This window comes from Ranitomeya variabilis, chromosome 2 (assembly GCF_051348905.1).
Source record: "Ranitomeya variabilis isolate aRanVar5 chromosome 2, aRanVar5.hap1, whole genome shotgun sequence".
NCBI lineage: Eukaryota > Metazoa > Chordata > Amphibia > Anura > Dendrobatidae > Ranitomeya > Ranitomeya variabilis.
In genome coordinates, this window is record NC_135233.1 from 375,603,073 (window position 1) to 375,630,963 (window position 27,891).

Below are 27,891 nucleotides of genomic sequence, written 5' to 3' on the forward strand. Positions count from 1 at the left end.
CTACAGTCAATGATGGTGGGAGCTGATAGGTGGTAGGGTCTCAGTGACGCCTACAGGGAAAGACAAAGGGGCTTGGTGATGCCTACAGTGAAGCATGATGGAGGCTTAGTGACTCCTACAAAGAAAGATGGCGTGGCTTGGTGATGCCTACAATGAAGTGTGGTTGGAGGCTTAGTGACGCCTACAGTCAACGATGGTGGGAGCTGATAGATGGCAGGGTCTCAGTGACGCCTACAGGGAAAGACAAAGGGGCTTGGTGATGCCTACAATGAAAGATGGCGGGGCTTGGTGACGTCTACAGTGAAAGATGGAGGGGCTTGGTGACGTCTACAGTGAAGTGTGGGAGAGGTTCTGTAATGCCTACCGTGAAAGATGCCGGGATCTAAGTGATGCCTGCACTGGAGCGTGGTCAGCGGCTGTGACTCTTTCAGTGAGAGATGGCGGGGCTTGGTGATGACTATAGTGAAGCATGATAGAGGCTTAGTGACGCTTACAGTGAAAGATGGGGCTTGGTGATGCCTACAGTGAAGCATGGTGGAGGCTTAGTGACGCCTACAGTGAAGTGTGGCAGAGGCTCTGTCATGCCTACAGGGAATGATGGCAGCATCTTGGTAATGTCTACAGGGAATGATGGCAGCATCTCGGTAATGTGTACAGGGAATGATGGTGACGTCTTGTGTCGCCTACAGTGAAGTGTGGCAGGGGCTCTGTCATGCCTACAGGGAATGATGGCTTCGTCCTGGTAATGTCCACAGGGAATGATGGCGGTGTCCTGGTAATGTCTACAGGGAATGATGGCGGCATCTTGGTAATGTCTACAGGGAATGATGGCTGCGACCTGGTAATGTCTACAGGGAATGATGGCTGCGACCTGGTAATGTCTACAGGGAATGATGGCGGCGTCCTGGTAATGTCTACAGGGAATGATGGCGGCGTCCTGGTAATGTCTACAGGGAATGATGGCGGCGTCCTGGTAATGTCTACAGGGAATGATGGCGGCGTCCTGGTAATGTCTACAGGGAATGATGGCGGCATCCTGGTAATGTCTACAGGGAATGATGGCGGCATCTTGGTAATGTCTACAGGGAATGATGGCGGCGTCCTGGTAATGTCTACAGGGAATGATGGCGGCGTCCTGGTAATGTCTACAGGGAATGATGGCGGCGTCCTGGTAATGTCTACAGGGAATGATGGCGGCGTCCTGGTAATGTCTACAGGGAATGATGGCGGCGACCTGGTAATGTCTACAGGGAATGATGGCGGCGTCCTGGTAATGTCTACAGGGAATGATGGCGGCGTCCTGGTAATGTCTACAGGGAATGATGGCGGCATCTTGGTAATGTCTACAGGGAATGATGGCTGCGACCTGGTAATGTCTACAGGGAATGATGGCGGCGTCCTGGTAATGTCTACAGGGAATGATGGCTGCGACCTGGTAATGTCTACAGGGAATGATGGCAGCATCTCGGTAATGTGTACAGGGAATGATGGTGACGTCTTGTGTCGCCTACAGTGAAGTGTGGCAGGGGCTCTGTCATGCCTACAGGGAATGATGGCTTCGTCCTGGTAATGTCCACAGGGAATGATGGCGGTGTCCTGGTAATGTCTACAGGGAATGATGGCGGCATCTTGGTAACGTCTACAGGGAATGATGGCTGCGACCTGGTAATGTCTACAGGGAATGATGGCGGCGTCCTGGTAATGTCTACAGGGAATGATGGCTGCGACCTGGTAATGTCTACAGGGAATGATGGCTGCGACCTGGTAATGTCTACAGGGAATGATGGCGGCGTCCTGGTAATGTCTACAGGGAATGATGGCTGCGTCCTGGTAATGTCTACAGGGAATGATGGCGGCGTCCTGGTAATGTCTACAGGGAATGATGGCGGCATCCTGGTAATGTCTACAGGGAATGATGGCTGCGACCTGGTAATGTCTACAGGGAATGATGGCGGCGTCCTGGTAATGTCTACAGGGAATGATGGCGGCGTCCTGGTAATGTCTACAGGGAATGATGGCGGCGTCCTGGTAATGTCTACAGGGAATGATGGCGGCGTCCTGGTAATGTCTACAGGGAATGATGGCGGCGTCCTGGTAATGTCTACAGGTAAAGATGGCGTCTTGGTAACGTCTACAGGGAAAGATGGCGTCTTGGTAACGTCTACAGGGAATGATGGCGGCGTCTTGGTAACGTCTACAGGGAATGATGGCGTCTTGGTAACGTCTACAGGGAAAGATGGCATCTTGGTAACGTCTACAGGGAATGATGGCGGCGTCTTGGTAACGTCTACAGGGAATGATGGTGGCGTCCTGGTAATGTCTACAGGGAATGATGGCGGCATCCTGGTAATGTCTACAGGGAATGATGGCTGCGACCTGGTAATGTCTACAGGGAATGATGGCGGCGTCCTGGTAATGTCTACAGGGAATGATGGCGGCGTCCTGGTAATGTCTACAGGGAATGATGGCGGCGTCTTGGTAACGTCTACAGGGAATGATGGCGGCGTCTTGGTAATGTCTACAGGGAATGATGGCGGCGTCCTGGTAATGTCTACAGGGAATGATGGCGTCTTGGTAATGTCTACAGGGAATGATGGCGGCGTCCTGGTAATGTCTACAGGGAATGATGGCGTCTTGGTAATGTCTACAGGGAATGATGGCGGCGACCTGGTAATGTCTACAGGGAATGATGGCGGCGTCCTGGTAATGTCTACAGGGAATGATGGCGGCGTCCTGGTAATGTCTACAGGGAATGATGGCGGCATCTTGGTAATGTCTACAGGGAATGATGGCTGCGACCTGGTAATGTCTACAGGGAATGATGGCGGCGTCCTGGTAATGTCTACAGGGAATGATGGCTGCGACCTGGTAATGTCTACAGGGAATGATGGCAGCATCTCGGTAATGTGTACAGGGAATGATGGTGACGTCTTGTGTCGCCTACAGTGAAGTGTGGCAGGGGCTCTGTCATGCCTACAGGGAATGATGGCTTCGTCCTGGTAATGTCCACAGGGAATGATGGCGGTGTCCTGGTAATGTCTACAGGGAATGATGGCGGCATCTTGGTAACGTCTACAGGGAATGATGGCTGCGACCTGGTAATGTCTACAGGGAATGATGGCGGCGTCCTGGTAATGTCTACAGGGAATGATGGCTGCGACCTGGTAATGTCTACAGGGAATGATGGCTGCGACCTGGTAATGTCTACAGGGAATGATGGCGGCGTCCTGGTAATGTCTACAGGGAATGATGGCTGCGTCCTGGTAATGTCTACAGGGAATGATGGCGGCGTCCTGGTAATGTCTACAGGGAATGATGGCGGCATCCTGGTAATGTCTACAGGGAATGATGGCTGCGACCTGGTAATGTCTACAGGGAATGATGGCGGCGTCCTGGTAATGTCTACAGGGAATGATGGCGGCGTCCTGGTAATGTCTACAGGGAATGATGGCGGCGTCCTGGTAATGTCTACAGGGAATGATGGCGGCGTCCTGGTAATGTCTACAGGGAATGATGGCGGCGTCCTGGTAATGTCTACAGGTAAAGATGGCGTCTTGGTAACGTCTACAGGGAAAGATGGCGTCTTGGTAACGTCTACAGGGAATGATGGCGGCGTCTTGGTAACGTCTACAGGGAATGATGGCGTCTTGGTAACGTCTACAGGGAAAGATGGCATCTTGGTAACGTCTACAGGGAATGATGGCGGCGTCTTGGTAACGTCTACAGGGAATGATGGTGGCGTCCTGGTAATGTCTACAGGGAATGATGGCGGCATCCTGGTAATGTCTACAGGGAATGATGGCTGCGACCTGGTAATGTCTACAGGGAATGATGGCGGCGTCCTGGTAATGTCTACAGGGAATGATGGCGGCGTCCTGGTAATGTCTACAGGGAATGATGGCGGCGTCTTGGTAACGTCTACAGGGAATGATGGCGGCGTCTTGGTAACGTCTACAGGGAATGATGGCGTCTTGGTAATGTCTACAGGGAATGATGGCGTCTTGGTAATGTCTACAGGGAATGATGGCGTCTTGGTAATGTCTACAGGGAATGATGGCGGCGTCTTGGTAACGTCTACAGGGAATGATGGCGGCGTCTTGGTAATGTCTACAGGGAATGATGGCGTCTTGGTAATGTCTACAGGGAATGATGGCGTCTTGGTAATGTCTACAGGGAATGATGGCGTCTTGGTAACGTCTACAGGGAAAGATGGCGTCTTGGTAATGTCTACAGGGAATGATGGCGTCTTGGTAACGTCTACAGGGAAAGATGGCGTCTTGGTAATGTCTACAGGGAATGATGGCGGGTATTGGTAATGTCTACAGGGAATGATGGCATCTTGGTAATGTCTACAGGGAATGATGGCGGCGTCTTGGTGTCGCCTACAGTGAAGCGCGGCGGACGCTTAGCGATGCCTGATAACAGCTCATTGGCAGTGACCTCAGTGATTTTGATGTCGCCATAACAACAGTGATCGGCACGGCGGCCGCGTGTCCTGACGTTGCATCGTTGTTGTGACCCGCGGTGCTGCGCTCTGATATACCACCAATATCCCGTCTGCTGCCCCGCACAGACTCTGGTGAGCAGTCACTTTATTTCCTATTGGTTTCATAGTCATTATCAGGTCAGTTAGGAGACACGAGACTATTGTAGTAATCCTCCTGGGAGTTGTAGTTCTTCATGATCTATCCTCTGCAGAACAGGCGCACGCAGGGTTACAGGCACCAGAATGCCTCCATCCTACTCGCCAGGAGGCTTTCATGTACAGTGGATAATAGCGGAGCAGGTGCCATATACACAACCACCACAGCAGTCACAGCGAGAACTACAACTCCCAGCATGCATTCCCTGCTCTACATTGCGCGCATCACTAAAATCTTACAGGCAGCCCTGTGATTGGCTCACATCTCTACTGCTGCGCGTTTACGTGAACTCTGATTGGCTTAGAGATGTCACTGGAGCAGACGTAGCCAATCACAGGGCAGCTAGGCTGAAATCTGGTACCTAGACTGTCAGCGGCGCAGTGCGCACATCCCTTGCCGGGAGAAGCTGGTGGGCCCGGGGGACACTGGTGAGTGGTGGGGGCATGTGCGAGGCTGGACCCCGGGTTATTACAGCTCAGGCTGGCCATGCTGGGACTTGTAGTGCCCGCGCTGGTGATGTCCAGACTGGAGCTATGGACGGCTTATTAGTAATCCAGCAGCGCGGGCTGAAAACCACCATAAAGAAATACGACCACTCAGGTCACTGCGATAACGAGCGCTGCGATCTGATTGGCTGCCGTGTGCTGGACCAAATGTGAGACTCCTCCGTCACAGCGCGGCACACGGTGACACCAGAGTGGTGGAGGTTCTGGCGCCCCAGGTGGCGGCGCACAGTGTTCACTCACTACACACTGCACACAGTTCACACTACTACGGGGCCTACCGCACACGGCACTCCGGCCACATCACTCTTTGCACACGGTGCCCATTACACACAGTAGACACTATGCACAGTGCCCACTATCTACGGTGTTCACACTGCGCACAGCACCCACTACATATATCGCCCACTACCCAGGGTGTTCACTACTCATGGCGCCCACAGCACACAGCTAGGAATGGTCATGTCAGCACAACTTATTAGGGTCCTCTTGTTTTCACTTCTGCTTTGAAAGCCTCAAAGCAGCTAAAAGAAGTGACCTGTGTGTGTGTGTATAATATATATATATATATCTTAAAAAAATAAAGGGAACACTTATCACTTAAACAACAGAATCTAACTCCAAGTAAATCAAACTTCTGTGAAATCAAACTGTCCACTTAGGAAGCAGCAATGACAATCAATTATACATGCTGTTGTGCAAATGGAATAGACAACAGATGGAAATTATTGGCAATTATCAAGACCCCCTCAATATAGGACTGGTTCTGCAGGTGGGGACCACAGACCACATCTCAGTACCAATGCTTTCTGGCTGATGTTTTGGTCACTTTTGAATGTTGGTTGTTCTTTCACACTCATGGTAGCATGAGACGGACTCTAGAACCCACACAAGTAGCTCAGGTAGTGCAGCTCATCCAGGATGGCACATCAATGCGAGCTGTGGCAAGAAGGTTTGCTGTGTCTGTCAGCGTAGTGTCCAGAGGCTGGAGGCGCTACCAGGAAACAGGCCAGTACACCAGGAGACATGGAGGGGGCCGTAGGAGGGCAACAACCCAGCAGCAGGACCGCTACCTCAGCCTTTGTGCAAGGAGGAACAGGAGGAGCACTGCCAGAGCCCTGCAAAATGACCTCCAGCAGGCCACAAATGTGCATGTGTCTGCACAAATGGTTAGAAACCAACTCCATGAGGATGGTCTAAGAGCCCGATGTCCACAGATGGGGGTTGTGCTCACGGCCCAACACCGTGCAGGACGCTTGGCATTTGCCACAGAACACCAGGATTGGCAAATTCACCACTGGCGCCCTGTGCTCTTCACAGATGAAAGCAGGTTCACACTGAGCACATGTGACAGACGTGATAGTCTGGAGACGCCTTGTCTGGAGGCATTTCCACTGTTTTAGTGACCATTCCTTGCAACAAATATACAATAGATATATACACTGCTCAAAAAAAAATAATGTGAACACTAAAATACCACATCCTAGATATCTCTGAATGAAATATTCCAGTTGTAAATCTTTATTCACTAGATAGTGGAATGTGTTGAGAACAATAAAAACTAAAAATTATCAATGTAAATCACAACTAATATCCCACAGAGGTCTGGAGTTGGAATGATACTCAAAATCAAAGTGGAAAATGAAGTTAGAGGCTGATCCAACTTCAGTGGAAATGCCTCAAGACAAGGAAATGATGCTCAGTAGTGTGTGTGGCCTCCACATGCCTGTATGATCTCCCTACAATGCCTGGGCAGGCTCCTGATGAGGCAACGGATGGTCTCCTGAGGGATCTCCTCCCAGACCTGGATTAAAGCATGGGCCAACTCCTGGACAGTCTGTGGTGCAACGTGATGTTGGTGGATGGTGCGAGACATGATGTCCCAGATGTGTTCAATCGTATTCAGGTCTGGGGAACGGGCGGGCCAGTCCATAACTTCAATGCCTTCATCGTACAGGAACTAGTGACACACTCCAGCCACATGAGACCTAGCATTGTCCTGCGTCAGAAGGAACCCGGGCGCAGTAAACCTGCATATTGCTCTCACAAGGGGTCTGAAAATCTCATCCCGATACTTAATGGCAGTCCGGGTACCTCTGGCGAGCACATGGAGGGCTGTGTTGCCCTCCAAAGCAGGGCTGTAGAGTCGGAGTTGTGGAGTCTGAGCCCATTTTGGTGGAGTCGGTTTAATGGAAATTGAGTAGTCAGAGGTTTGGCTTACCCGACTCCACAGCCCTTCTCCAAAGAAATGCCTCCCAACACCATTTCTGACCCACTGCCATAACGGTCATGCAGGAGGATGTTGCTGGCAGCAGAACGTTCTCTACGGCGTCTCCAGACTCTGTCACGTCTGTCACATGTTCTTAGTGTGAACCTGCTCTCATCCGTGAAAAGCACAGGGCTCCAATGTCGAATCTGGCAAATGCCAATTGCCCTGCATGGCTTTGGACTGTAAGCACAACACCCACTTGCGGACGTCGTGCCCTCCTGGAGTCTGTCTGACTGAGCAGACACATGGATGTTAGTGGCCTGCTAGATGTAATTTTGCAGGGCTCTGACACTGTTCCTCCTTTCACCAAGGAGTAGGTAGCAGTCCTGCTGCTGTGTTGTTGCCCTCCTATGGACCCCTCCACGTCTGCTGGTGTACTGTCCTGTCTCCTGGTATCTGCTCCATGCCCTGGAAACTGTGCTGACAGACACAGCTACCCTTCTTGCCACAGACCGCATTGATGTTCCATCCTGGATGAGCTGCACTACCTGAGCAACGTCTGTGGGTTGTAGACACTGCCTCATGCTACTGTACAGTACCTCTAGGGGTGAGCAATGACAAAATGCAAAAGTGATCAAAACAGCCAAGAAGAATGAGAACAGAGAAATGGTATGTGGTGGTCACCCCCTGCAGTACCACTTCTTTATTTGAGTTGTTTTGCTAATTGCCTATCATTTCTACCTGTTGTCTGCTCCATTTGCACAACAGCAGGAGACATGGATTCACAATCGCTGTTGCTTCAGGTTGAATTCACAGAAGTGTGATTGACTTGGAGTTACATTGTGTTGTTTAAGTGTTCCCTTTATTTTTTGCGCAGTGTATATACCCTGGTACAGCCACTGCCAACTTTATAATAACAAAAGGAATTACCAGCTGCCATCACCAATCATTTATACCGGCCGATTGGACTATTGTTACAGACAGTATATGGCTTCAGGGTGCGGTTTACAGAGTAAGAGGAACAGAGCTATTAAATTTTATATATTGAATCCTGAAAGGTAGGCTGGGTTTATAAAACAAATTACAAAATAAGAACAAAACAATACAATATATACAAACACAGAATAAAAAGGAGTAATGAAAGAGAATTACTAAACCTGATATCAACGAAATGGCTCCGAGCTTAGGGGAGGAAGGTACTTCTTAGGAAAACGGACAAAACCCACAGCTGCACCTGCCAGGACAAATGACCAACTCCACATTTTGCTTTTTACTAGATCAAAGTGGCGCCCGCATACCTTCCCTTGATGAACTCATGTAAGGCTGGTTGTGGGATGTGCTCAGCCCTTCAGAATTTTATGAAATCCCCAACTTTCGGGATATCTTCGCTCTTGGAGGTCCCAGGCGGTAGATATTGTCATCATGTTTCCCACTTCGATTTTACCTTTTGATAGAGATGATATATGACATGTATAGCATCATCTATCGGACAGATGAGTTTAAGTGGTTCTACTGGTCATACAGTGATGTGTAATTGAATGCGTTATTTTTGTCCCCTTGCTGCGACGCTGAAAATCTATATCCCATAAATATCGGATTGATGCAAAACTCCAATATTCATATCTGGACATCGTAGACAAAAAAGTCTTAAGAAGCTTCTTTGATAAGAGGAAGCACTTATCCCTAGGAAAGATACTTCCCTGATTCTGCATAAACAGATCTCTGGCTTCCTGTCTTTTCCTCAAAACAATTCTCTGCAATTACCTCCTCGCTGCAGGAGGTCCCTGCTTCAAATGATGTTGAGTTCAGCTCTTTCTACTTCTCCTGCTTTATTTAGTTTTTAGCAATCTCAGTAATAATTGGTCCCACATGTTTCAATGTGAGGGTGATATGTGAGATGTCTCATGGATTTGAATTTTTCTCTATGACAAAAGCAATACAGAAAAGTAAAAAAAATTTTTTTTACCAAAGTCATGAAGTGGATGGTGATGGATTTCCCATGAGTAGGATGAGATTTCCAAGCATTTTATGAGGAGTTTAGAGCTGATCCACTTGCAAAAAAACAACTGTGTGAATATGGTTTAAGACTTTAGGGAAGCTGATGACTATCGATATGGCAGCAGCCGTAAATGCTCCGTCATTACTCTACTCCATTAAAGAGCCTCGTTCTCGGGATCACTAGATGTATTTTGGGCTAAAAAACACTTTTGCAATTAGTTTTCATTAAAAATATTGGACAGTTTTAATTCCACAGCCGCTGCATTGCGCTGTCTGCTGCGGATTGAGAACCTGACAGCGAGCTCCTTCTGACGGGAAAGTTTGGAACTCTTTTTTCTGACTTTTTCTGAGTTCCTCTCAGCTGATTTATGAGCTCAACTGTTAAATATAACTTTGTTGTGGTCATAAATCGACACGGAGGAGTTCTTGAGTTATAAACTCAGAAGGAGCTCACTTTCGGGATTCTCAGTTAACTCATTCTGCAGCCAGCATAAACAAAGAGTCTGTAAAAGCCAAAGGGTGCAACATTTGTAAGGACACCCAATTGCATAAACTATTTTCCACCCAGAAGACATGCATATGCTTTTGTGACTGGAATATTCCTTTATGTGTTTTTTTGCTCTCGGCATCTTGGAGAGGCACAAATGTAAGCAGTGGCTTGTTTGAATAACTATAAAACATAATGTTGGGGTGATAATTTGTATATTTGTGCTTCTATCCAGCAGATCCTGATCATCCAGTCTAGTTGAGATTCTGCTAAGTTGGAGAAGAGCAAGATTGTATAAGTAGGAAGCCCATGGAAACTGCAAGGAAAAGATCTTTCATAGAAACTTCCCTAAGAACATCGACTGAATTAAAGAAGTTGAAACCCAATGATTCCTCATTGCCCGCATTCTCCACCATTTGTGGTAGGAAGTGTCCCGACGAGGACAACCTCTGTAAGACTGACCATAATGGAGAGTCTATCGAAACTAAAAAAGATTTCACTTGGGGTGGAACAAACTGTATTAGGAAGGAACGCTCCGGTTGTGTTGTCAATGAAACCATAGAAGATCCGTCAACAGCGTTCGATAAAGCTGACGATAATCCTGAAGAAAATCGCGAGGGTTTGTTAATTGAATCGAGCCATACGCCAATGAAGACTGGACTTCAGAAAACTATAAAAGAAGAAAAAAGTGACCAAGAAGAAAAACCCGAAGAGACCAAAGATACCAAACAATCTCAAAACCAACAGTCAAGGTCGTCCACCTTTGTGTGTGGTAAAAGCTTCTCCAGCAGCTCACATCTCTACAGACCCCAGAAGACTCACGTAGGGAATAATGGGATGAGTAGTGATCGTGGTGTCGGAGAACCTGATGAAGTGAAGGTCTCAAGTAGAAAATCTTTTCCATGCATCTGTGGGAAGAGCTACACCAGCATTTCTCATCTCCACAGACATCAGAAGACATGCCAAGTTGGTTCCTTGGCCAACCTTGAGTCTGACCCTAAAGCAAGTCTGTTGAAGCCTTATATCTGCCCTTGTGGGAAGCGTTACACGTGCAGCTCTCATCTCTACAGACATCAGAGATCTCACTTAGAAGGACCTAACGAAAGTGCCAAAACTTACATATGCGATTGTGGAAAGGCGTTCAACAGAAGGTCACATCTGACCCGACACCAGAAGACTCACACCCTACAGAAGGTCCAGATAGATGAACATGGAGGTGACTCTGTGGAGGATACCGAGATGGACACACAAGGGAGGGTGAAATCATACGTGTGCACGTGTGGGAAAAGCTACACGTCTAGTTCTCATCTCTACCGGCATCAGAGGACTCACCAAGGCGTCTTTGCAAGTTCTCGGGCTAGAGGCAGTAATCTGGAGAAACCTTATAAATGTGAGTGCGGTAAAAGTTACACCTGCTCGTCACACCTGTACAGACACCAGAGAACGCACAAGACGCAGGAGCTTCTCGTCGATGACCTGGACGGTGACAGCGATGTCCACTTTGAGGACTGGAGAAAAGCCTTACCAGTGCGAATGTGGGAAAAGCTTCATTCTGTGGTTTTGACTGATGGTGCACAAAAGGGTTCATTGTAAAGCTCAGCGTCAGACTGCGGGGCAAGACTGTTCTTGATTCCGAACTCTACTAAAACCAGGTTGTTACATGCTGAAGGTTTGTCTTGGAAAACGTCAGGCTGTTACTTTGATGACATATAAGGATCTCAGACATTCGAAGATGGGAAGATCTGGATGGGACAAAGCCTCACAGATAGGGCAGTATGGTAAGGAACAAGATGGCAACACTCACCTGTAGGGGCTGTATAAGGAAACAACAACTGCAGAAGCCTGGGTAGTACAAGCTGAAGGTTTGTCTGCAAAAACGTCAGACCGTTACTTTGATGACATAAGGATCTCAGACTTTCGAAGATGGAAAGATCTGGATGGGACAAAGCCTTACAGATAGGGCAGAATGGTAAGGAACCAGATGGTAACACTCACCTGTAGGGGTTGTAAAAGGAAATAACACCTGCAGAAGCTTGACGTGCCGTAACTGCATCACCGTAGCTGGAGGAGAGTATCGTCCAGATAGCAGTTTCGCAAAGTGGACATATCACGATGTGCCGGCTGCACTCACGTAAAGGATGAGATCTGGAGAGTAGAAGCAATGTTTTTTTATTTTACCAACGCGTTTCGGCACCTTACTCAGGGAGGAATAAATGTTTGGGGTTTTTACCTTGAGAAAGTCGCCGAAACGCCGTGGAGTTAATAGAAAACCTTGCTTCTACTTTCCGGATCTCATCCTTTCCACGAGCGCAGACCGCACATTGACAAAATCTCCGTTGTGCCAAACTTGTGAAGACGGCATGTAAATCTTCTAAATACAAAAATCCAACCTGTACGTCCTCGCAAACACAAACCATCCAATTCATCCTTTGTGCTTTTTTTTTTTAATTAACTCTTTCCCTTTTTTTGTACCTTGTTCTCTCCATTAAATAAAAAACTAAAATAAACAATTTTTTATATTTTACTTTACCTCTCTTACATGTTCTGCCAAAAAAACGAAAGTTGCAAAATTTGTGCAAAAAAAAAAAAATCTAGACGTGCATAAAATTATGAGGGGGAGGGGAGACCGAGAAAAACATTTTGCCTTTTTTAAAGAAGTTGTAATTGATAGTTCACATAAAAAAAAAAATTGGCAGAAAAACAAACATCTAGCAAAAAACAATCAGAAAAACAAATATAAAAAAACGCAAAGTATAAAAGAAGAACAAGGCGTAAATGAAAAAAAAGCAAAAAAACACCAAAAAGTGGACAAGAAAAAGTGCAAATGCAATAATGAATCGGGGCTCATGGTCTCAGTTTTTCACATTTTTATTGCTTTTTTAATAGCATGAAAAACTAAATTTTCAGTGGATGGCAAAATTGGACCTCTGCCATCGGCGTCTCACCCGGCCAAACCCCGAAACGCGTGTCTGCAAATGGAGTTTTTGGTTTGACCTCAAATCATAGGTCATGCGGCTCTTTAAAGGGCCAGTATTGGGTATTAGGAAGGAGACGCTGTCACCTGGTGGACATCTGGGCTGCGGGGCCATACTAAGGAAGGATGGGGGTCCCAGCCCTTCATTATTGGGATGGATGGAGATAGGGGTCAGACCCCCACTAGTACAGTGACGGCTCCGCCTAATAATAGCCCATCGCTGTGTTTAGGGGAATACCTCTTTAAATTTGGTTTAAAGGAATTGTCGATTCTAAAAGTTCACTTTTGGGGACAGTTTTTTTTGTTTACTTAATTCTGTGCATTTTGGCCTAAAAAGTAATTTTGCATTTGGGTTTCATTAAAAATACTGCCCCGTTTTCCTTCCTCGGCCTCTTTGTCGGCTGCAGGATGAGTTAACTGATCATCCACCAGCGAGCGCGCTGGTTGGAAGCGTTATATCCGTCTTTTTTCTGAGCTTCTCTCCACTGATTTATGGCCAAAGTTGAACGTGCGGGAAACAAAGAGCCTGTAAAAGCCAAACCGCACAAAAGGTTTAATGGAAGCCAATTGGAAAAATGGTTTTTAGCCCCAAATACAATAAATGTAAGCAAAAAAAAATAAAACGTGTCCTCCAAAGGAGCACATTCCCTTTAAGCTTAAAGGGCTTGTCTGCTATTCATTAACAGCCACATAAATCAATAGGTATACCTTGCTTTCAGACGGTGTCCCTGCCCGTCACGTGACTGCTGCAGCCAATCACCAGCTGCAGTGGTCACACAGCATTCTCTTTTAATAGAGAATCTACGCCGCGCCGGTAGTTTTGGTTTGGATTTTTTTTACTATTCTGGGCCCATTAATAAAGGGTGGACAACCCCTCTAATGCCCCTTAGTTACATGTGTTGTTTTTCAGGCCATGTTTTTAGCCACTGGGGGTGTGCAAAACTTTCCAGTCACTGACAGCAAGCAGAAGTCCTGAAACCGGAGAGGATCTGGACAGCTGTTAGCGCCAATGCTGGGAGTCTATCGCCGCCGCGGAGCTACTTATCCCGACAGGCAGCCACTCAAAGCTCTACTGCCACTGTGGAATCTTGGGAATTGTAGTTCAGCCACCGCTACAATCAAGCGTTCAATAAGTGACGTAGAACTTCACGGCCCGACTCGCACTGGGCGGAAGAAAACAGCCAATCAAAGCTAAGAAGCCGCTTAGAACGCCGGGAATTGTAGTCCAGCTCTCGCTACAGCCTAATACTCGGTGCGCAGCGCGGAACTACATATCCCATGTTTATATAAAGGGACGGAAATGAAAGGCGCCGACGTCCCGCAGTGAATTTCGGGAGTTGTATTTTAGGAGAGGACGTGATTGCACGTTGGATTATCAGGAAACGACAACTAGTCCCAGAAAGCTTTTCGGAAGCGATAAATAAAGAGCCAATAGGAGTGTGAGAGTCGGTAAGCCCGCCCACTCACATGGTCGGAGAAGGTAGGAGCTTTGTGCTTGGGCTGGGAAGTGTTTATTATTGTGAGCGGAGACCGGAGGGCGCGATGGTGGTGTTATATCCGGGGGCGACACGGACTGATGCTCCTGGTGTCTGCTCCTGTGCGCCTCCTCTATGGGGAGAGCTGAGAAATAGGCTTGTTGCCCGTAGCAACCGGAGTCAGGGTGCTGATTGGTTGCTACTCGCAAGGTCTCGCTTTCAAATTTGCATATGTGTATGGGGTGTACTTATTTTATTTATATTTTTTGTTTTTTACATGGAGAGTTACAGTGTGACATCTGTATGGGGGAGAAGCGCACTTACTACTTTACCACTAAAATAATAATAAAATATCCACAAAAATATGTATAGGCGGCGGCTCCTCTGTTCCTTCCTCCTTCATACATATGTGTGGATTTCCCTGCGGGTCAGCAGCTTTGGACACGGCGCGCTGCAAGATTAGTCAGTGAGATCACACTCTTAGTAAACGGGAAAAATACATATATCCATGTCCAGAGTGGCCGTAGGATCGTGATGATGGGTCCAACAGCGGGAGCAAATTCCGGCTAACAAAAGAAATAAATGGTGGAATTGGGGCTTCATTCTTTATTTATTTAATTTTTTTTTTTTTGGGGGGGGGGGGTAGAAAAGTTCCAAATAAGGTGATTTAAGAAAATAGTAATCCACAGCTCAAAAAAAATAAAGGGAACACTTATCACTTAAACAACAGAATATAACTCAGAGTAAATCAAACTTCTGTGAAATCAAACTGTCCACTTAGGAAGCAACACTGTTTGACAATCAATTTCACATGCTGTGGTGCAAATGGAATAGACACAGATGGAAATTATTGGCAATTATCAAGCCCCCCTCAATAAAGGAGTGGTTCTGCAGGTGGGGACCACAGACCACATCTCAGTACCAATGCTTTCTGGCTGATGCTTTGGTCACTTTTGAATGTTGGTTGTGCTTTCACACTTGTGGTAGCATGAGACGGACTCTACAACTCACACAAGTGGCTCAGGTAGTGCAGCTCATCCAGGATGGCACATCAATGTGAGCTGTGGCAAGGTTTGCTGTGTCTGTCAGCTTAGTGTCCAGAGGCTGGAGGCGCTACCAGGAAACAGGCTAGTACACCAGGAGATGTGGAGGGGGCCATAGGAGGGCAACAACCCAGCAGCAGGACCGCTACCTCAGCCTTTGTGCAAGGAGGAACAGGAGGAGCACTGTCAGAGCCCTGCAAAATGACCTCCAGCAGGCCACAAATGTACATGTGTCTGCACAAATGGCTACAAACCGACTCCATGAGGATGGTCTAAGAGCCCGACGTCCACAGATAGGGGTTATGCTCACAGCCCAACACTGTGCAGGACGCTTGGCATTTGCCACAGAACACCAGGATTGGCAAATTCGCCACTGGCGCCCTGTGCTCTTCACAGATGAAAGCAGGTTCACACTGAGCACATGTGACAGATGTGACAGAGTCTGGAGACGCCGTGGAGAGCGATCTGCTGCCTGCAACATCCTTCAGCATGACCAGTTTAGCAGTGGGTCAGTAATGGTGTGGGGTAGAATTTCTTTGGAGGGCTGTACAGCCCTCCATGTGCTCGCCAGATGTAGCCTGACTGCCATTAGGTACCGAGATGAGATCCTCAGACCCCTTGTGAGACCATATTCTGGTGTGGTTGGCCCTGGGTTCCTCATAATTCAGGACAATGCCAGACCTCATGTGGCTGGAGTGTGTCAGCAGTTCCTGCAAGATGAAGGCATTGAAGCTATGGACTGGCCCTCCCATTCCCCAGACCTGAATACGATTGAACACATCTGGGACATCACGTCTCGCACCATCCACCAACTTTACATTGCACCACAGACTGTACAGGAGTTGGCGGATGCTTTAGTCCAGGTCTGGGAGGAGATCCCTCAGGAGACCATCCGCCGCCTCATCAGGAGCATGCCCAGGCGTTGTAGGGAGGTCATACAGGCACGTGGAGGCCACACACACTACTGAGCATCATTTCCTTGTCTTGAGGCATTTCCACTGAAGTTGGATCAGCCTGTAATTTGATTTTCCACTTTGATTTTGAGCATCATTCCAAATCCAGACCTCCGTGGGATATTCATTTTGATTTACATTGATAATTATGTTTTATTGTTCTCAACACATTCCACTATGCAAGGAATAAAAATTTGTAACTGGAATATTTCATTCCGTGATATCTAGGATGTGGGAATTTAGTGTTCCCTTTATTTTTTTTGAGCAGTGTATATAGTTCTTTTGTTATATATTTAGCAATTTCTTATTAGTATTGTATTATATACCGTGAATTAGTCTTTTCTTATTTCCCCATTTCCCCTTATTTGGATTTTTCCCTGTTTTTTTCAGTACATTATCAGTGACAACTACAGCTCCTCCACCAAAAAACCCACCAAGCCCTTGTATGTTTCTGGGGACGCAAAAATAAAAACAAAGGGATGAGAGAGAAATAAAAAGAAACTGATAAATGTTTTCCTCCTGAGTGGGTTCCAGGCGCTGAGCCGCCCTGTATCTCCAGCAGATCCCTTGTTGCTGCGGACGATCCTCGGGGCTCCGTTCTCTCTATCAGGAGGCTGGCGGCAGAGGTCTTATAGAGCGGAGCGCTGGTCTCAGCTTTCTCCTGAGTGGAGCTGAGAACCTCTGGATCATGGTGGTCCCAGCGATCATCCTTGTCCTATGGATTATTTTCTGTAGTATGAAGTCCCCAATGTCTGTCTCTCACCTCCTTCTATACCTAAATCCGCCGTTCATGTTACCGCTGCTGCCAGTCAGTGGTGATGATCATGTGTGGCCAGTGATTGGCTGCAGCATTGAATGGGTGTGTGTGATGGATGAGGAGAGACCCCTGGCCTGTACCTGCCCACGACGGACCCTCGTCTACAGCTACACTCGTCCTCTTCTCTTTCCAGGGCGGTGAACACTTGAAGACGGATCCATGTGTATGAGGAGACGATGGAGAAGGCGGAGGCCATACTGAACCACTCCCTGGAGATTATCTGCCTCCTGACTACAGAGGTGAGGAGCCATTACCATCCCGGAATCGCTCGGCCCCTCTGACTGTGTGAGAGAGGGAGGGAGATTAATATTTTCATTCTTAATTTCATGTATTTATTTTTAAAGAAAACATTTGCATCTTATCAAAAACCTTTCTGTACTGCCCTGTATATACCTGCCTGCAGTGCGAGATGACTGAGAAACCCTCGGTGACCGCAGAGTGAGATGACTGAGAAACCCTCGGTGACCGCAGAGTGAGATGACTGAGAAACCCTCGGTGACCGCAGAGTGAGATGACTGAGAAACCCTCGGTGACCGCAGAGTGAGATGACTGAGAAACCCTCGGTGACCGCAGAGTGAGATGACTGAGAAACCCTCGGTGACCGCAGAGTGAGATGACTGAGAAACCCTCGGTGACCGCAGAGTGAGATGACTGAGAAACCATTAGTGAGCTCACTGCTGGAAGAGTTTACATTTTCTCAGCTGTTCTCCGAGGCCACGTATCAGCTGAGAAGAGCTCGGAAGAAGGAAGGTAAGAGTCACTGACGCTCCCGGCAGAGCGAGCTCGCTGACTGTGGTTTACATAAAGTTAATTAAACACTAAATTTGCATAATTATTACCGGGAGTGATAACATTGGAACAGAGACTAAGAAAAACTGTTACAGAATCGGCGGAGAAGGACCTCTTAACCCCCTTCGCCCTTGGCGATTTTTCATTTTTCGCTCCCCTTCTTCCCAAGAGTCATAACTTTTTTATTTTTCCATAAATGCTGAAAAGAAATGTGGCACTCACCCCAATGCGCTGCTGAGTTAATGTCCTTTATTCATCTTGAAATAAAACAAACGTCATACGGAGAGGCGGCTGGGGTCGGGAGACGGTGTGAGGAGGAAAGGAAAGGACGACGGCCGTTTCGCGCCGATGTGCTTCCACGGGTCCACGAGCACACAATTAAAAACGTCATATCCTTTATAGGAAACTATATGACGCTGGTTCTCACAGGTGTGAACTTAAAAACACAAATAGAAATTATGTGCAACTAATAATATTGACAAGCATCACTAGTTTAACATGTTAAATAGCATACAACTATGGAAAACAAATATTAATATTAGTTTTATAAAAAGACTGACATGTCCAATTTGTCATTTAATCCTATGGGTCCCTGCGCGTTAGTTTCCAATATCCATCTTGCTTCACGTTGCAAGAGGATTTTATTGCGGTCACCACCCTGTAAGGGACTTTTAACCATTTCTAAACCCGCAAACCGTAATATGTTCGGGTTAGCATTATGGTGGTCACGTATATGCTTAATGAAGCGGGGGCACCCTTTACCAGAGGAAACGGAGATGTAATGCTCCTTGAATCTAGTAACCATCGGACGTATCGTCTTACCGATATAATAGAATAGACACGGGCATAAGATAACATAAACAACGTATTGGGTTTTACACGTGATCAATTGTTGAACATTATGGCTAACTGGACCTAAATGAATAGGATTTTCTAAATATCTTAGGTTACAAAATTTACAATTTCCACATCTGTGGTTCCCTGTTGGTTGGGCTCGTGTGAGCCAATTATTTACCGACGGGGGGAGTCTATTTTTAACAATTAGATCACCTAAGTTTCTCGTACGCTTATAGCCGAATCTTGGTCTATTTGTTACTAAAGCTGCCAACTCTGTCATTTTGTAGTATATGCCAATTTTTATTTATAGCTGCGTACACTTCTTTGTCCATTGGGCTGTGTGTAAAAGTAAAAGTAAATCTTTGTTGATCGCCTTCGTTATAGGAAGTTCGAGTTTTTTGTTTCCGAGTTTTCAATACCTCTCTCTGCGTAAGTTGCTCCACTCGACGTTCCGCTTGTTCCAGAATATTTGATGGATAATTTCTATTTAAAAAGTCAGATTTTAATTCTACTATTTGTTGTTTAAAGATTTTTTCATTGTTGTTTATTTTTCTATAGCGCACCATCTGGCTATAGGGCAAACTATTTTAGTGTGTTGTGGGTGCGCACTAGAGAAATGTAACAAGCTATTTGTTGCACTAGACTTTTTGTGTACTTTCGTGCTGAGTGTGCCATCTGTTATATCAAGTTTTACATCAAGAAATTCAAGTGTGTTGCCTCCAAAACAAGCTGTAAATTGCATATTCTCACTATTAATTATATTGAGATGGGCGACAAAAGAATCAAAATCGTTTTGGGAACCATCCCAAACGATGAAAATGTCATCTGCAAACCTCAAATATAAACGGATAAACTTCAAAAAAGGATTCGTAACGGAGGTGATATAATTTTCCTCAAAAACCGCTAAAAACAAATTCGCAAAAACGCAAGCGACGGGCGTACCCATCGCGGTTCCGGTGTGTTGCAGGAACCATTTTTCCCCAAATTTAAAGGCGTTGTGAGATAAGACAAAATGCAAACTTTCCGTAATGAATGTAATAAAGTTATGATCTTTGTTAGTATTAAAAAGAACAGTTCTGATCGCTTCAATGCCTTTATCTTGGGGTATTCTTGTATAGAGACTGACAACATCAATCGAAGTGAGGGCAAAAGTAGGTTGCCAGTCTATTGATTGTAGCGCTATGAGGAAAGCTCCTGAGTCTTTTACGAATGAGGGAATCTGAAGCAGCAGTGGTTTTAGCAACCAATCAAGAAATTGGGATAAGGGTTCTGTCAATGATCCAATGCCTGATATAATCGGGCGTCCGGGAGGATGCGAGGCATCTTTGTGTATTTTAGGCAAACTATACCAATGGGGTATGGATGGATGGAGAGGGAGAAGTTTCTCTGCCTTATTTTTTGATAGAGTGCCTTTTGCCACATATTTATTTAGTAAGCCTCTCAATTTCTCTTTATATTTCTCCGTTGGATTATGATCCAAGGGAATATAGGTGTTTTTGTCATTTAATTGGGACATGGCTTCATTGACATAATAACTTTTATTAAGTAGAACCAAACTTTCCCCCTTATCTGCTTTTCTAATGATCACATCTTCCCACTGCTGCATTTCCCTTAATGCCAACTCAAAGAACTAAAATCACGGATCACTGACATTCAGAATAATTTCTTTCTTAAAAAATTGGAGAAAAAACTCGTTCTAATCCAAATGGAAACAAAACAACAAAAGAAGGACAAATTTCTTAGAGATAAAAACGACTTCGCCACGGGACAAATTTTCACTTGGAGTAAAAATAAAAAAAGAAATTTTCAAAGACATTACCCCTCCAAAAAATTTAATAGACGCAAGTCACAAAAAGATGGATGGGTAACGGACTCTGATTCCAGCGGCGTTGAAGATCTAAGGAAGGAAGCCCCTACAACAGCTTCAACAATAGAGGCAAACATCCCTTTAGAAAAAAGACTCGGAGAGGGGGTCGAAAAAAGTCCGCAAAGGAAACGCAAACAAGTCTCCTGGAGAAAGTGACGAACAATGAACTTCAAATAATTAATTTATCAAATAAAGTCTTGTCCCCTAAACAGAAAAAAGTGCTTTCTCTGGGTCTGAATTTCTGTGTTCCAGATGAATTTAGTTTAACAAACTTTAAAATTGATCTTTTCAGAGCTACAAGAAAATTACACCTGCATAAACATTTTTCTAACACTAAGAACCAAAGTAGTAATCCAAGTTTAGTTGCAACTGACACTCCGGTTACCATTGGCTCATTGGGTTTCATAGCTTTTCCTCCACTAAATCCTCAAGATCTAGAAGATGCATGGCTGCTCGCTAACCTCGATAAATCATCAGAGGAAATTGATGTCCCAGCAGCTGACAGTAATAGCAGCATTAATATTGAGCCTTTCAAAGGCGGTATAAGTTCCGCCTTTATGCCCCCCATATCTCCGGGCAATATGATTGATTTGTTCCATGACTTGGTAATAAAGGATATTGAAGCCGTGTTATACCGCAAACCAAAAAAGAATTTATCCAAGAAAGAAGAGTTGGCATTAAGGGAAATGCAGCAGTGGGAAGATGTGATCATTAGAAAAGCAGATAAGGGGGGAAATTTGGTTCTACTTAATAAAAGTTATTATGTCAATGAAGCCATGTCCCAATTAAATGACAAAAACACCTATATTCCCTTGGATCATAATCCAACGGAGAAATATAAAGAGAAATTGAGAGGCTTACTAAATAAATATGTGGCAAAAGGCACTCTATCAAAAAATAAGGCAGAGAAACTTCTCCCTCTCCATCCATCCATACCCCATTGGTATAGTTTGCCTAAAATACACAAAGATGCCTCGCATCCTCCCGGACGCCCGATTATATCAGGCATTGGATCATTGACAGAACCCTTATCCCAATTTCTTGATTGGTTGCTAAAACCACTGCTGCTTCAGATTCCCTCATTCGTAAAAGACTCAGGAGCTTTCCTCATAGCGCTACAATCAATAGACTGGCAACCTACTTTTGCCCTCACTTCGATTGATGTTGTCAGTCTCTATACAAGAATACCCCAGGATAAAGGCATTGAAGCGATCAGAACTGTTCTTTTTAATACTAACAAAGATCATAACTTTATTACATTCATTACGGAAAGTTTGCATTTTGTCTTATCTCACAACGCCTTTAAATTTGGGGAAAAATGGTTCCTGCAACACACCGGAACCGCGATGGGTACGCCCGTCGCTTGCGTTTTTGCGAATTTGTTTTTAGCGGTTTTTGAGGAAAATTATATCACCTCCGTTACGAATCCTTTTTTGAAGTTTATCCGTTTATATTTGAGGTTTGCAGATGACATTTTCATCGTTTGGGATGGTTCCCAAAACGATTTTGATTCTTTTGTCGCCCATCTCAATATAATTAATAGTGAGAATATGCAATTTACAGCTTGTTTTGGAGGCAACACACTTGAATTTCTTGATGTAAAACTTGATATAACAGATGGCACACTCAGCACGAAAGTACACAAAAAGTCTAGTGCAACAAATAGCTTGTTACATTTCTCTAGTGCGCACCCACAACACACTAAAATAGTTTGCCCTATAGCCAGATGGTGCGCTATAGAAAAATAAACAACAATGAAAAAATCTTTAAACAACAAATAGTAGAATTAAAATCTGACTTTTTAAATAGAAATTATCCATCAAATATTCTGGAACAAGCGGAACGTCGAGTGGAGCAACTTACGCAGAGAGAGGTATTGAAAACTCGGAAACAAAAAACTCGAACTTCCTATAACGAAGGCGATCAACAAAGATTTACTTTTACTTTTACACACAGCCCAATGGACAAAGAAGTGTACGCAGCTATAAATAAAAATTGGCATATACTACAAAATGACAGAGTTGGCAGCTTTAGTAACAAATAGACCAAGATTCGGCTATAAGCGTACGAGAAACTTAGGTGATCTAATTGTTAAAAATAGACTCCCCCCGTCGGTAAATAATTGGCTCACACGAGCCCAACCAACAGGGAACCACAGATGTGGAAATTGTAAATTTTGTAACCCAAGATATTTAGAAAATCCTATTCATTTAGGTCCAGTTAGCCATAATGTTCAACAATTGATCACGTGTAAAACCCAATACGTTGTTTATGTTATCTTATGCCCGTGTCTATTCTATTATATCGGTAAGACGATACGTCCGATGGTTACTAGATTCAAGGAGCATTACATCTCCGTTTCCTCTGGTAAAGGGTGCCCCCGCTTCATTAAGCATATACGCGACCACCATAATGCTAACCCGAACATATTACGTTTTGCGGGTTTAGAAATGGTTAAAAGTCCCTTACAGGGTGGTGACCGCAATAAAATCCTCTTGCAATGTGAAGCAAGATGGATATTGGAAACTAACGCGCAGGGACCCATAGGATTAAATGACAAATTGGACATGTCAGTCTTTTTATAAAACTAATATTAATATTTGTTTTCCATAGTTGTATGCTATTTAACATGTTAAACTAGTGATGCTTGTCAATATTATTAGTTGCACATAATTTCTATTTGTGTTTTTAAGTTCACACCTGTGAGAACCAGCGTCCATATAGTTTCCTATAAAGGATATGACGTTTTTAATTGTGTGCTCGTGGACCCGTGGAAGCACATCGGCGCGAAACGGCCGTCGTCCTTTCCTTTCCTCCTCACACCGTCTCCCGACCCCAGCCGCCTCTCCGTATGACGTTTGTTTTATTTCAAGATGAATAAAGGACATTAACTCAGCAGCGCATTGGGGTGAGTGCCACATTTCTTTTCAGCATTTATGGACATTTACCGCAATTTCATGTTGAGCACCCCCGCATATGTCTGCGAATTCACTTGCTACACGAGACCAAACGAATTCCGGTGCTAATTTAAAGAAAAAGTCTGTATCAGCACAGCCTAGTGCCGTCCGCACGCCTTATAACTTTTTTTTTTTTTTTTCCCGTCAATATGGCCATGTGAGGGCTTGTTTTTTGCAGGAGGAGTTGTACTTTTGAACAGCACCATTGGTTTGATTATAAAGTGCATTGAAAAACGGTTAAATTGCAAAAAATAAGTGCAATCCCACAACTGATTTTTGGGTTCTTATTTACCATGTTCACTATCTGGTAAAACTGACCCGGCATTATGATTTCTCTGGTCAGCTTGCAGATATCAAATATGTGTAGGTGAAAAAGATCCAAAATTGTGTTTGATAAAAACATTTTTGCTTTTGTTGCCATTTTCAGAGACCAGTAGCGTCTCCATTTTTCATGATCTGGGGTCGGGCGATGGTAATGATACTTTATATTTTGATAGACCGGGCAATTCTGAATTCAGCGATAACAAATGTGAAATTATTTTTTAATGGAGCAAAACTGGGATGATTGGTACTTTTTTTTTTTTTTTAACCTTATTGAATAGTCCCCTCTGGGGACTTAGAGCTGCGATCATCCGATCCCCTGTGCCGTACACAGCCGGGTTTCGTCCTGCTATGTCTATCCTAAATCCATGTCTCCCATGAACGCCGGCCACTTGTTGTGCCCCCTACAGATTGTCGGTCAGTAGTTCTGTGTCTCACGCTCTCCCTCCAGGATTATATTCTTGTGAAGAGAGAGGTCGATGGAAATGACTGTGTCTACAGCCTTCGCACGGCGGACGTTCACGACGACGGCCTGGACTCTTTGGCAACACCATCGGATCTCTCATTCACCCTTCTAGGAATAGAGGACCAAAATCGGAAGAAGATCCTGGAGCTGACCAATCGGATGATCCGGCTGCTGACATGTGAGGTGGGGAAATCGGGGCAAGAGGATTCTAAAAAGCCATTTAAAGGATTGTCCAAAGATGGACGCCTCCTTCTCTAAAAGAACCAAATATTTCCATCTATTCCTTATCGGTTGCTGGGGGTCTGACCCTTGTTTGGCGGTCTCGTAAAGAATGAATGGAGCAACCACTCAACCTTTGCTCCTCTTGGAAAGCCTCCTTGTGTGGTTTTTTTTTTTTTTTTTTCCGTCAATGGGAGTCCAGCTATCAGACCTTCAGCGATCACAGATAACTTGTACTGTACGCTCGGGGCAAAACCCTTCACAGCCGTTCCCATCGTACTGCTTGCATTTCAGGTGCCCTTAAAGTGTCAGGATGTGGCGGTATATTTCTCCAAGGAAGAATGGGAATATCTGGAAGGACACAGAGAACATTACGACTACAAGAGACCGGGCGAAGCCAAAGGTGGGCCGAGGGCCTGCGGGTGTGGGGTCCGGGGGCCTGCGGGTGTGGAGGCCGGGGGCCAGCTTCTAAGAAGGCTTGATCAGGAACATATTACTTAAAGGAGTTTTTCATCTCAATGTACCTGTATAGAAATGGTCACTAAGTAATGCCTGTTAAAATTTATGGTCCCAAATCTGTAACGGATCATCTATTCTTGATGCGTTTCTGATTGCGGGGGTTTCTAAGGATTCATTGTCTATAGGACTGATGGAGATTGTAGCGCTTAGCTATCAGTCAGTCCCCTAGGGAGTAAATGGAGCGGAGGGCACATTCACCGACACCACAGGGTCTAGTAATCCCTTGAGGTCCCAGGCCACCATACGTGACTAGAAACTTTCTGATCAATGGGCGATGAGTTTTGATTTTGAGACTACCCTTTCATCTCCTGCAGAACTTCTTTCCATGAACCACCAGGACATTGAGCAGAGTGTCTCAGCCCAGCGTCATATTAAAGAGGAGCCGGACACCAGAGAATATGAGGGTAAGGCTGAAGAGCAAGAGAGGGGGAAGATTAGAGCTGAGGAGAAAGTCGCCTGATCTGGCCAGCCTTCACTTTTGTGGCTGAAGTCCTGGGCGCCTTGGATATCTCCTGAGCCCTGTGACGTCCTGATGCATAAGTGCCCATTCATATTAACGGATGGCCTATAATACAGGACGGATCCTCCAGAGCGAGAGACTTCTTTCTGGCCAAGCGTGAGGAACGTGAACAGTGGACCTCAAGAAGTCATCAATGGGTGTATTGAATTGTTTTTTTTTTCTACCCTTTAGTTAGAAGGGAAATCTATGACCGGGGAGACCTGCTCCGCTGATATGTTCCATCATTCTGATTTTTAGAAGTCCAGCTGACATGTCTACCCCCGTGTCATGTGAAGTCTGAGCCTGGAGATGGCGACTATGAGGCAGCGGACAGAATCCAAACAGGTAAAGTATTGGGGGTCGTACTCCTAAGATGATTAGCAGCGCTGGCATCTAATGTGTATGGGGGTCTCCTGACTCGTCCTGATGGCGGATGTTGGGAGAGTTGAGGACCGGGCCGTTAGATTATAATTTCCTGATCCTATCATTCTTGGAGAGATTTGGTGCCTGACCATGGCCACCTCTAGGGCAAAGATAGATGGTTGTCAGACAGACGAGCGCCTTGTACGTAACCATTGCTGTTTTGACCCTTTAGGTTCTCCTCAATGTCTGTCTTCTGTCATAAGTCACATCTCTGAGAAGCCTGATGACCTCTACAATGCTCGGCTGACCGCAATAGGTAAAATATCTGTATCTGGGGTGGTATATAAATGGGAGTTATCCGATGACCTGCACCACCAGCCACTTCTGTTTACTTTGCCTACAACCACACGGGGGAAACTTAAATATGGAATCCGATTAGGTGGGGTCCAACATCTGGTGTCAAAATCTGTGTGCAGCACCGGCCGGATATATATGGTGTATGGTGCCATCTCACCACAGCTCTATGCACTCTCGTGACCTTTCTCTGATCCTTCAGTCCACCTTCCATTGACTTCAATAGAAGTTGACCTCCAGATCCTGAGAACGGCCAGAACACTACTCCGTACCTTGTTCAGTCACCGGAGGAGCTGATACCTGCTGATCGGTGGGAGTGTTGGGTGTCTGCCCCTACCTATCTGATATCTACGGCCTATCCTGAGGATAGACCAGCAATATCAAAGTTGTGGACAATCCCTTTAAGCATTACATGAAGTAAATTTGCCATTTGTGTAATGCATGGACACGCTGGGTCCTCCACAATGAATAATGGGGTCCCTTCCACCTAGAGGGCTCGTTTTGTCCTCATTCCGAAATAATTATTCAGATGGTGGCGGAGAATAACTGTTCGTTCTTCTCTCTTTTTTTGGTTTTCTACCAGATAATGACTTCATCAAAGATCCGACTGTGAAATCAGAAATCATCTACCAATTAACAGTCACTGATAAAAGATGCCGAAAATCAAAGTCAGGAGCGAAGACTTCTCCGTGTGGACTGTGCAGGAAAAGATTCGCCAGCAAATCGTCTCTCAGCCGTCACCTGAAACTTCACTTTGGGGAGAAGGCGTTTCCATGTCCTACGTGCGGAAAGAGGTTTTCCTGCAGGAATCATGTGGAAGCCCACCTACGGATCCACACCGGGGAGAGACCGTTCTCCTGTGCGGAGTGTGGACGGAAATTCACGAACCATTCCCATCTAGTGCTCCACAAGGTAGTCCACACCAAAGAGAAGCCGTACTCGTGTCCAGTTTGCGGGAGAAGATTCACTAGACAATCAAGCGTGGTCAAGCACTCTGGGATCCACGCGGAGAAGAAACCTTACATGTGCAACGAGTGCGGCAAGAGTTACTGCCAAAACGCCAACTTAGTGGTCCACAAACGATTGCATTCTGGGGAGAAGCCGTACACCTGCAAACATTGCGAGAGAGGGTTTATCTGTAAAGCCACCATGCTGAGACACGAGATGTCACACACCGGAGAGAAGCCGTTCGCCTGCCCCCATTGCGAGAAGTGTTTCCTGGACAACGCAGCTCTCAACAAACATAAACGGAGAGTCCATGTCAACTCCTAGCGGACCGACGGTGGCTTCTCGTTTGGGAGAGCGGGGACGAGATGCCTCGATATGGAATTGTGTAATGACGGCTCTGCTTGGAGGTCCTTGAAGAGCTGGCGATGAGTAGACTAGACAGTAGTATGGTATCTTCTCTACCAGAAGCCTGGTGGTCCACTGGCTGAATGGTCTGGAGAAGCCACAACGTAGCCAAGGTTCTGGGATGCATCAACAATTACGTGATGGTTTTTCAGAAGGGTTTTGATTTCTTTTGGATTTTTTTTTCAGTGTTAATCACTGTTTCTGTTCCAAAGATATAAAATAAATTAAAATAATGGTAAATGGCC

At 45.6% G+C, this 27,891-nt stretch overlaps 2 protein-coding genes across 3 annotated transcripts; both read left to right on the forward strand.

Annotated features, from left to right (window-relative positions):
• Window positions 1-4,990: 4,990 nt before the first annotated feature.
• LOC143806088 (uncharacterized) lies at window positions 4,991-12,364 on the forward strand. 2 transcript variants are annotated; one of them, XM_077286027.1, is made up of 2 exons: window positions 4,991-5,071; window positions 10,076-12,364. In XM_077286027.1, the coding sequence occupies exon 2, from the start codon at window positions 10,150-10,152 to the stop codon at window positions 11,431-11,433; it is 1,284 nt and encodes a 427-aa protein (XP_077142142.1). In that variant the 5' UTR covers window positions 4,991-5,071; window positions 10,076-10,149; the 3' UTR covers window positions 11,434-12,364. The 2 variants fall into 2 exon arrangements, with proteins under 2 accessions (XP_077142142.1, XP_077142143.1); XM_077286028.1 differs by having other exon boundaries at window positions 10,079-12,364.
• Window positions 12,365-14,053: 1,689 nt separating this feature from the next.
• On the forward strand, window positions 14,054-27,891 carry LOC143806087 (uncharacterized). The gene is made up of 8 exons (XM_077286026.1): window positions 14,054-14,294; window positions 17,236-17,341; window positions 24,325-24,522; window positions 24,853-24,961; window positions 25,392-25,481; window positions 25,835-25,921; window positions 26,172-26,255; window positions 26,877-27,891. Exons 2-8 carry the CDS (start codon window positions 17,279-17,281, stop codon window positions 27,563-27,565), a joined length of 1,320 nt encoding a protein of 439 aa, XP_077142141.1. The 5' UTR covers window positions 14,054-14,294; window positions 17,236-17,278; the 3' UTR covers window positions 27,566-27,891.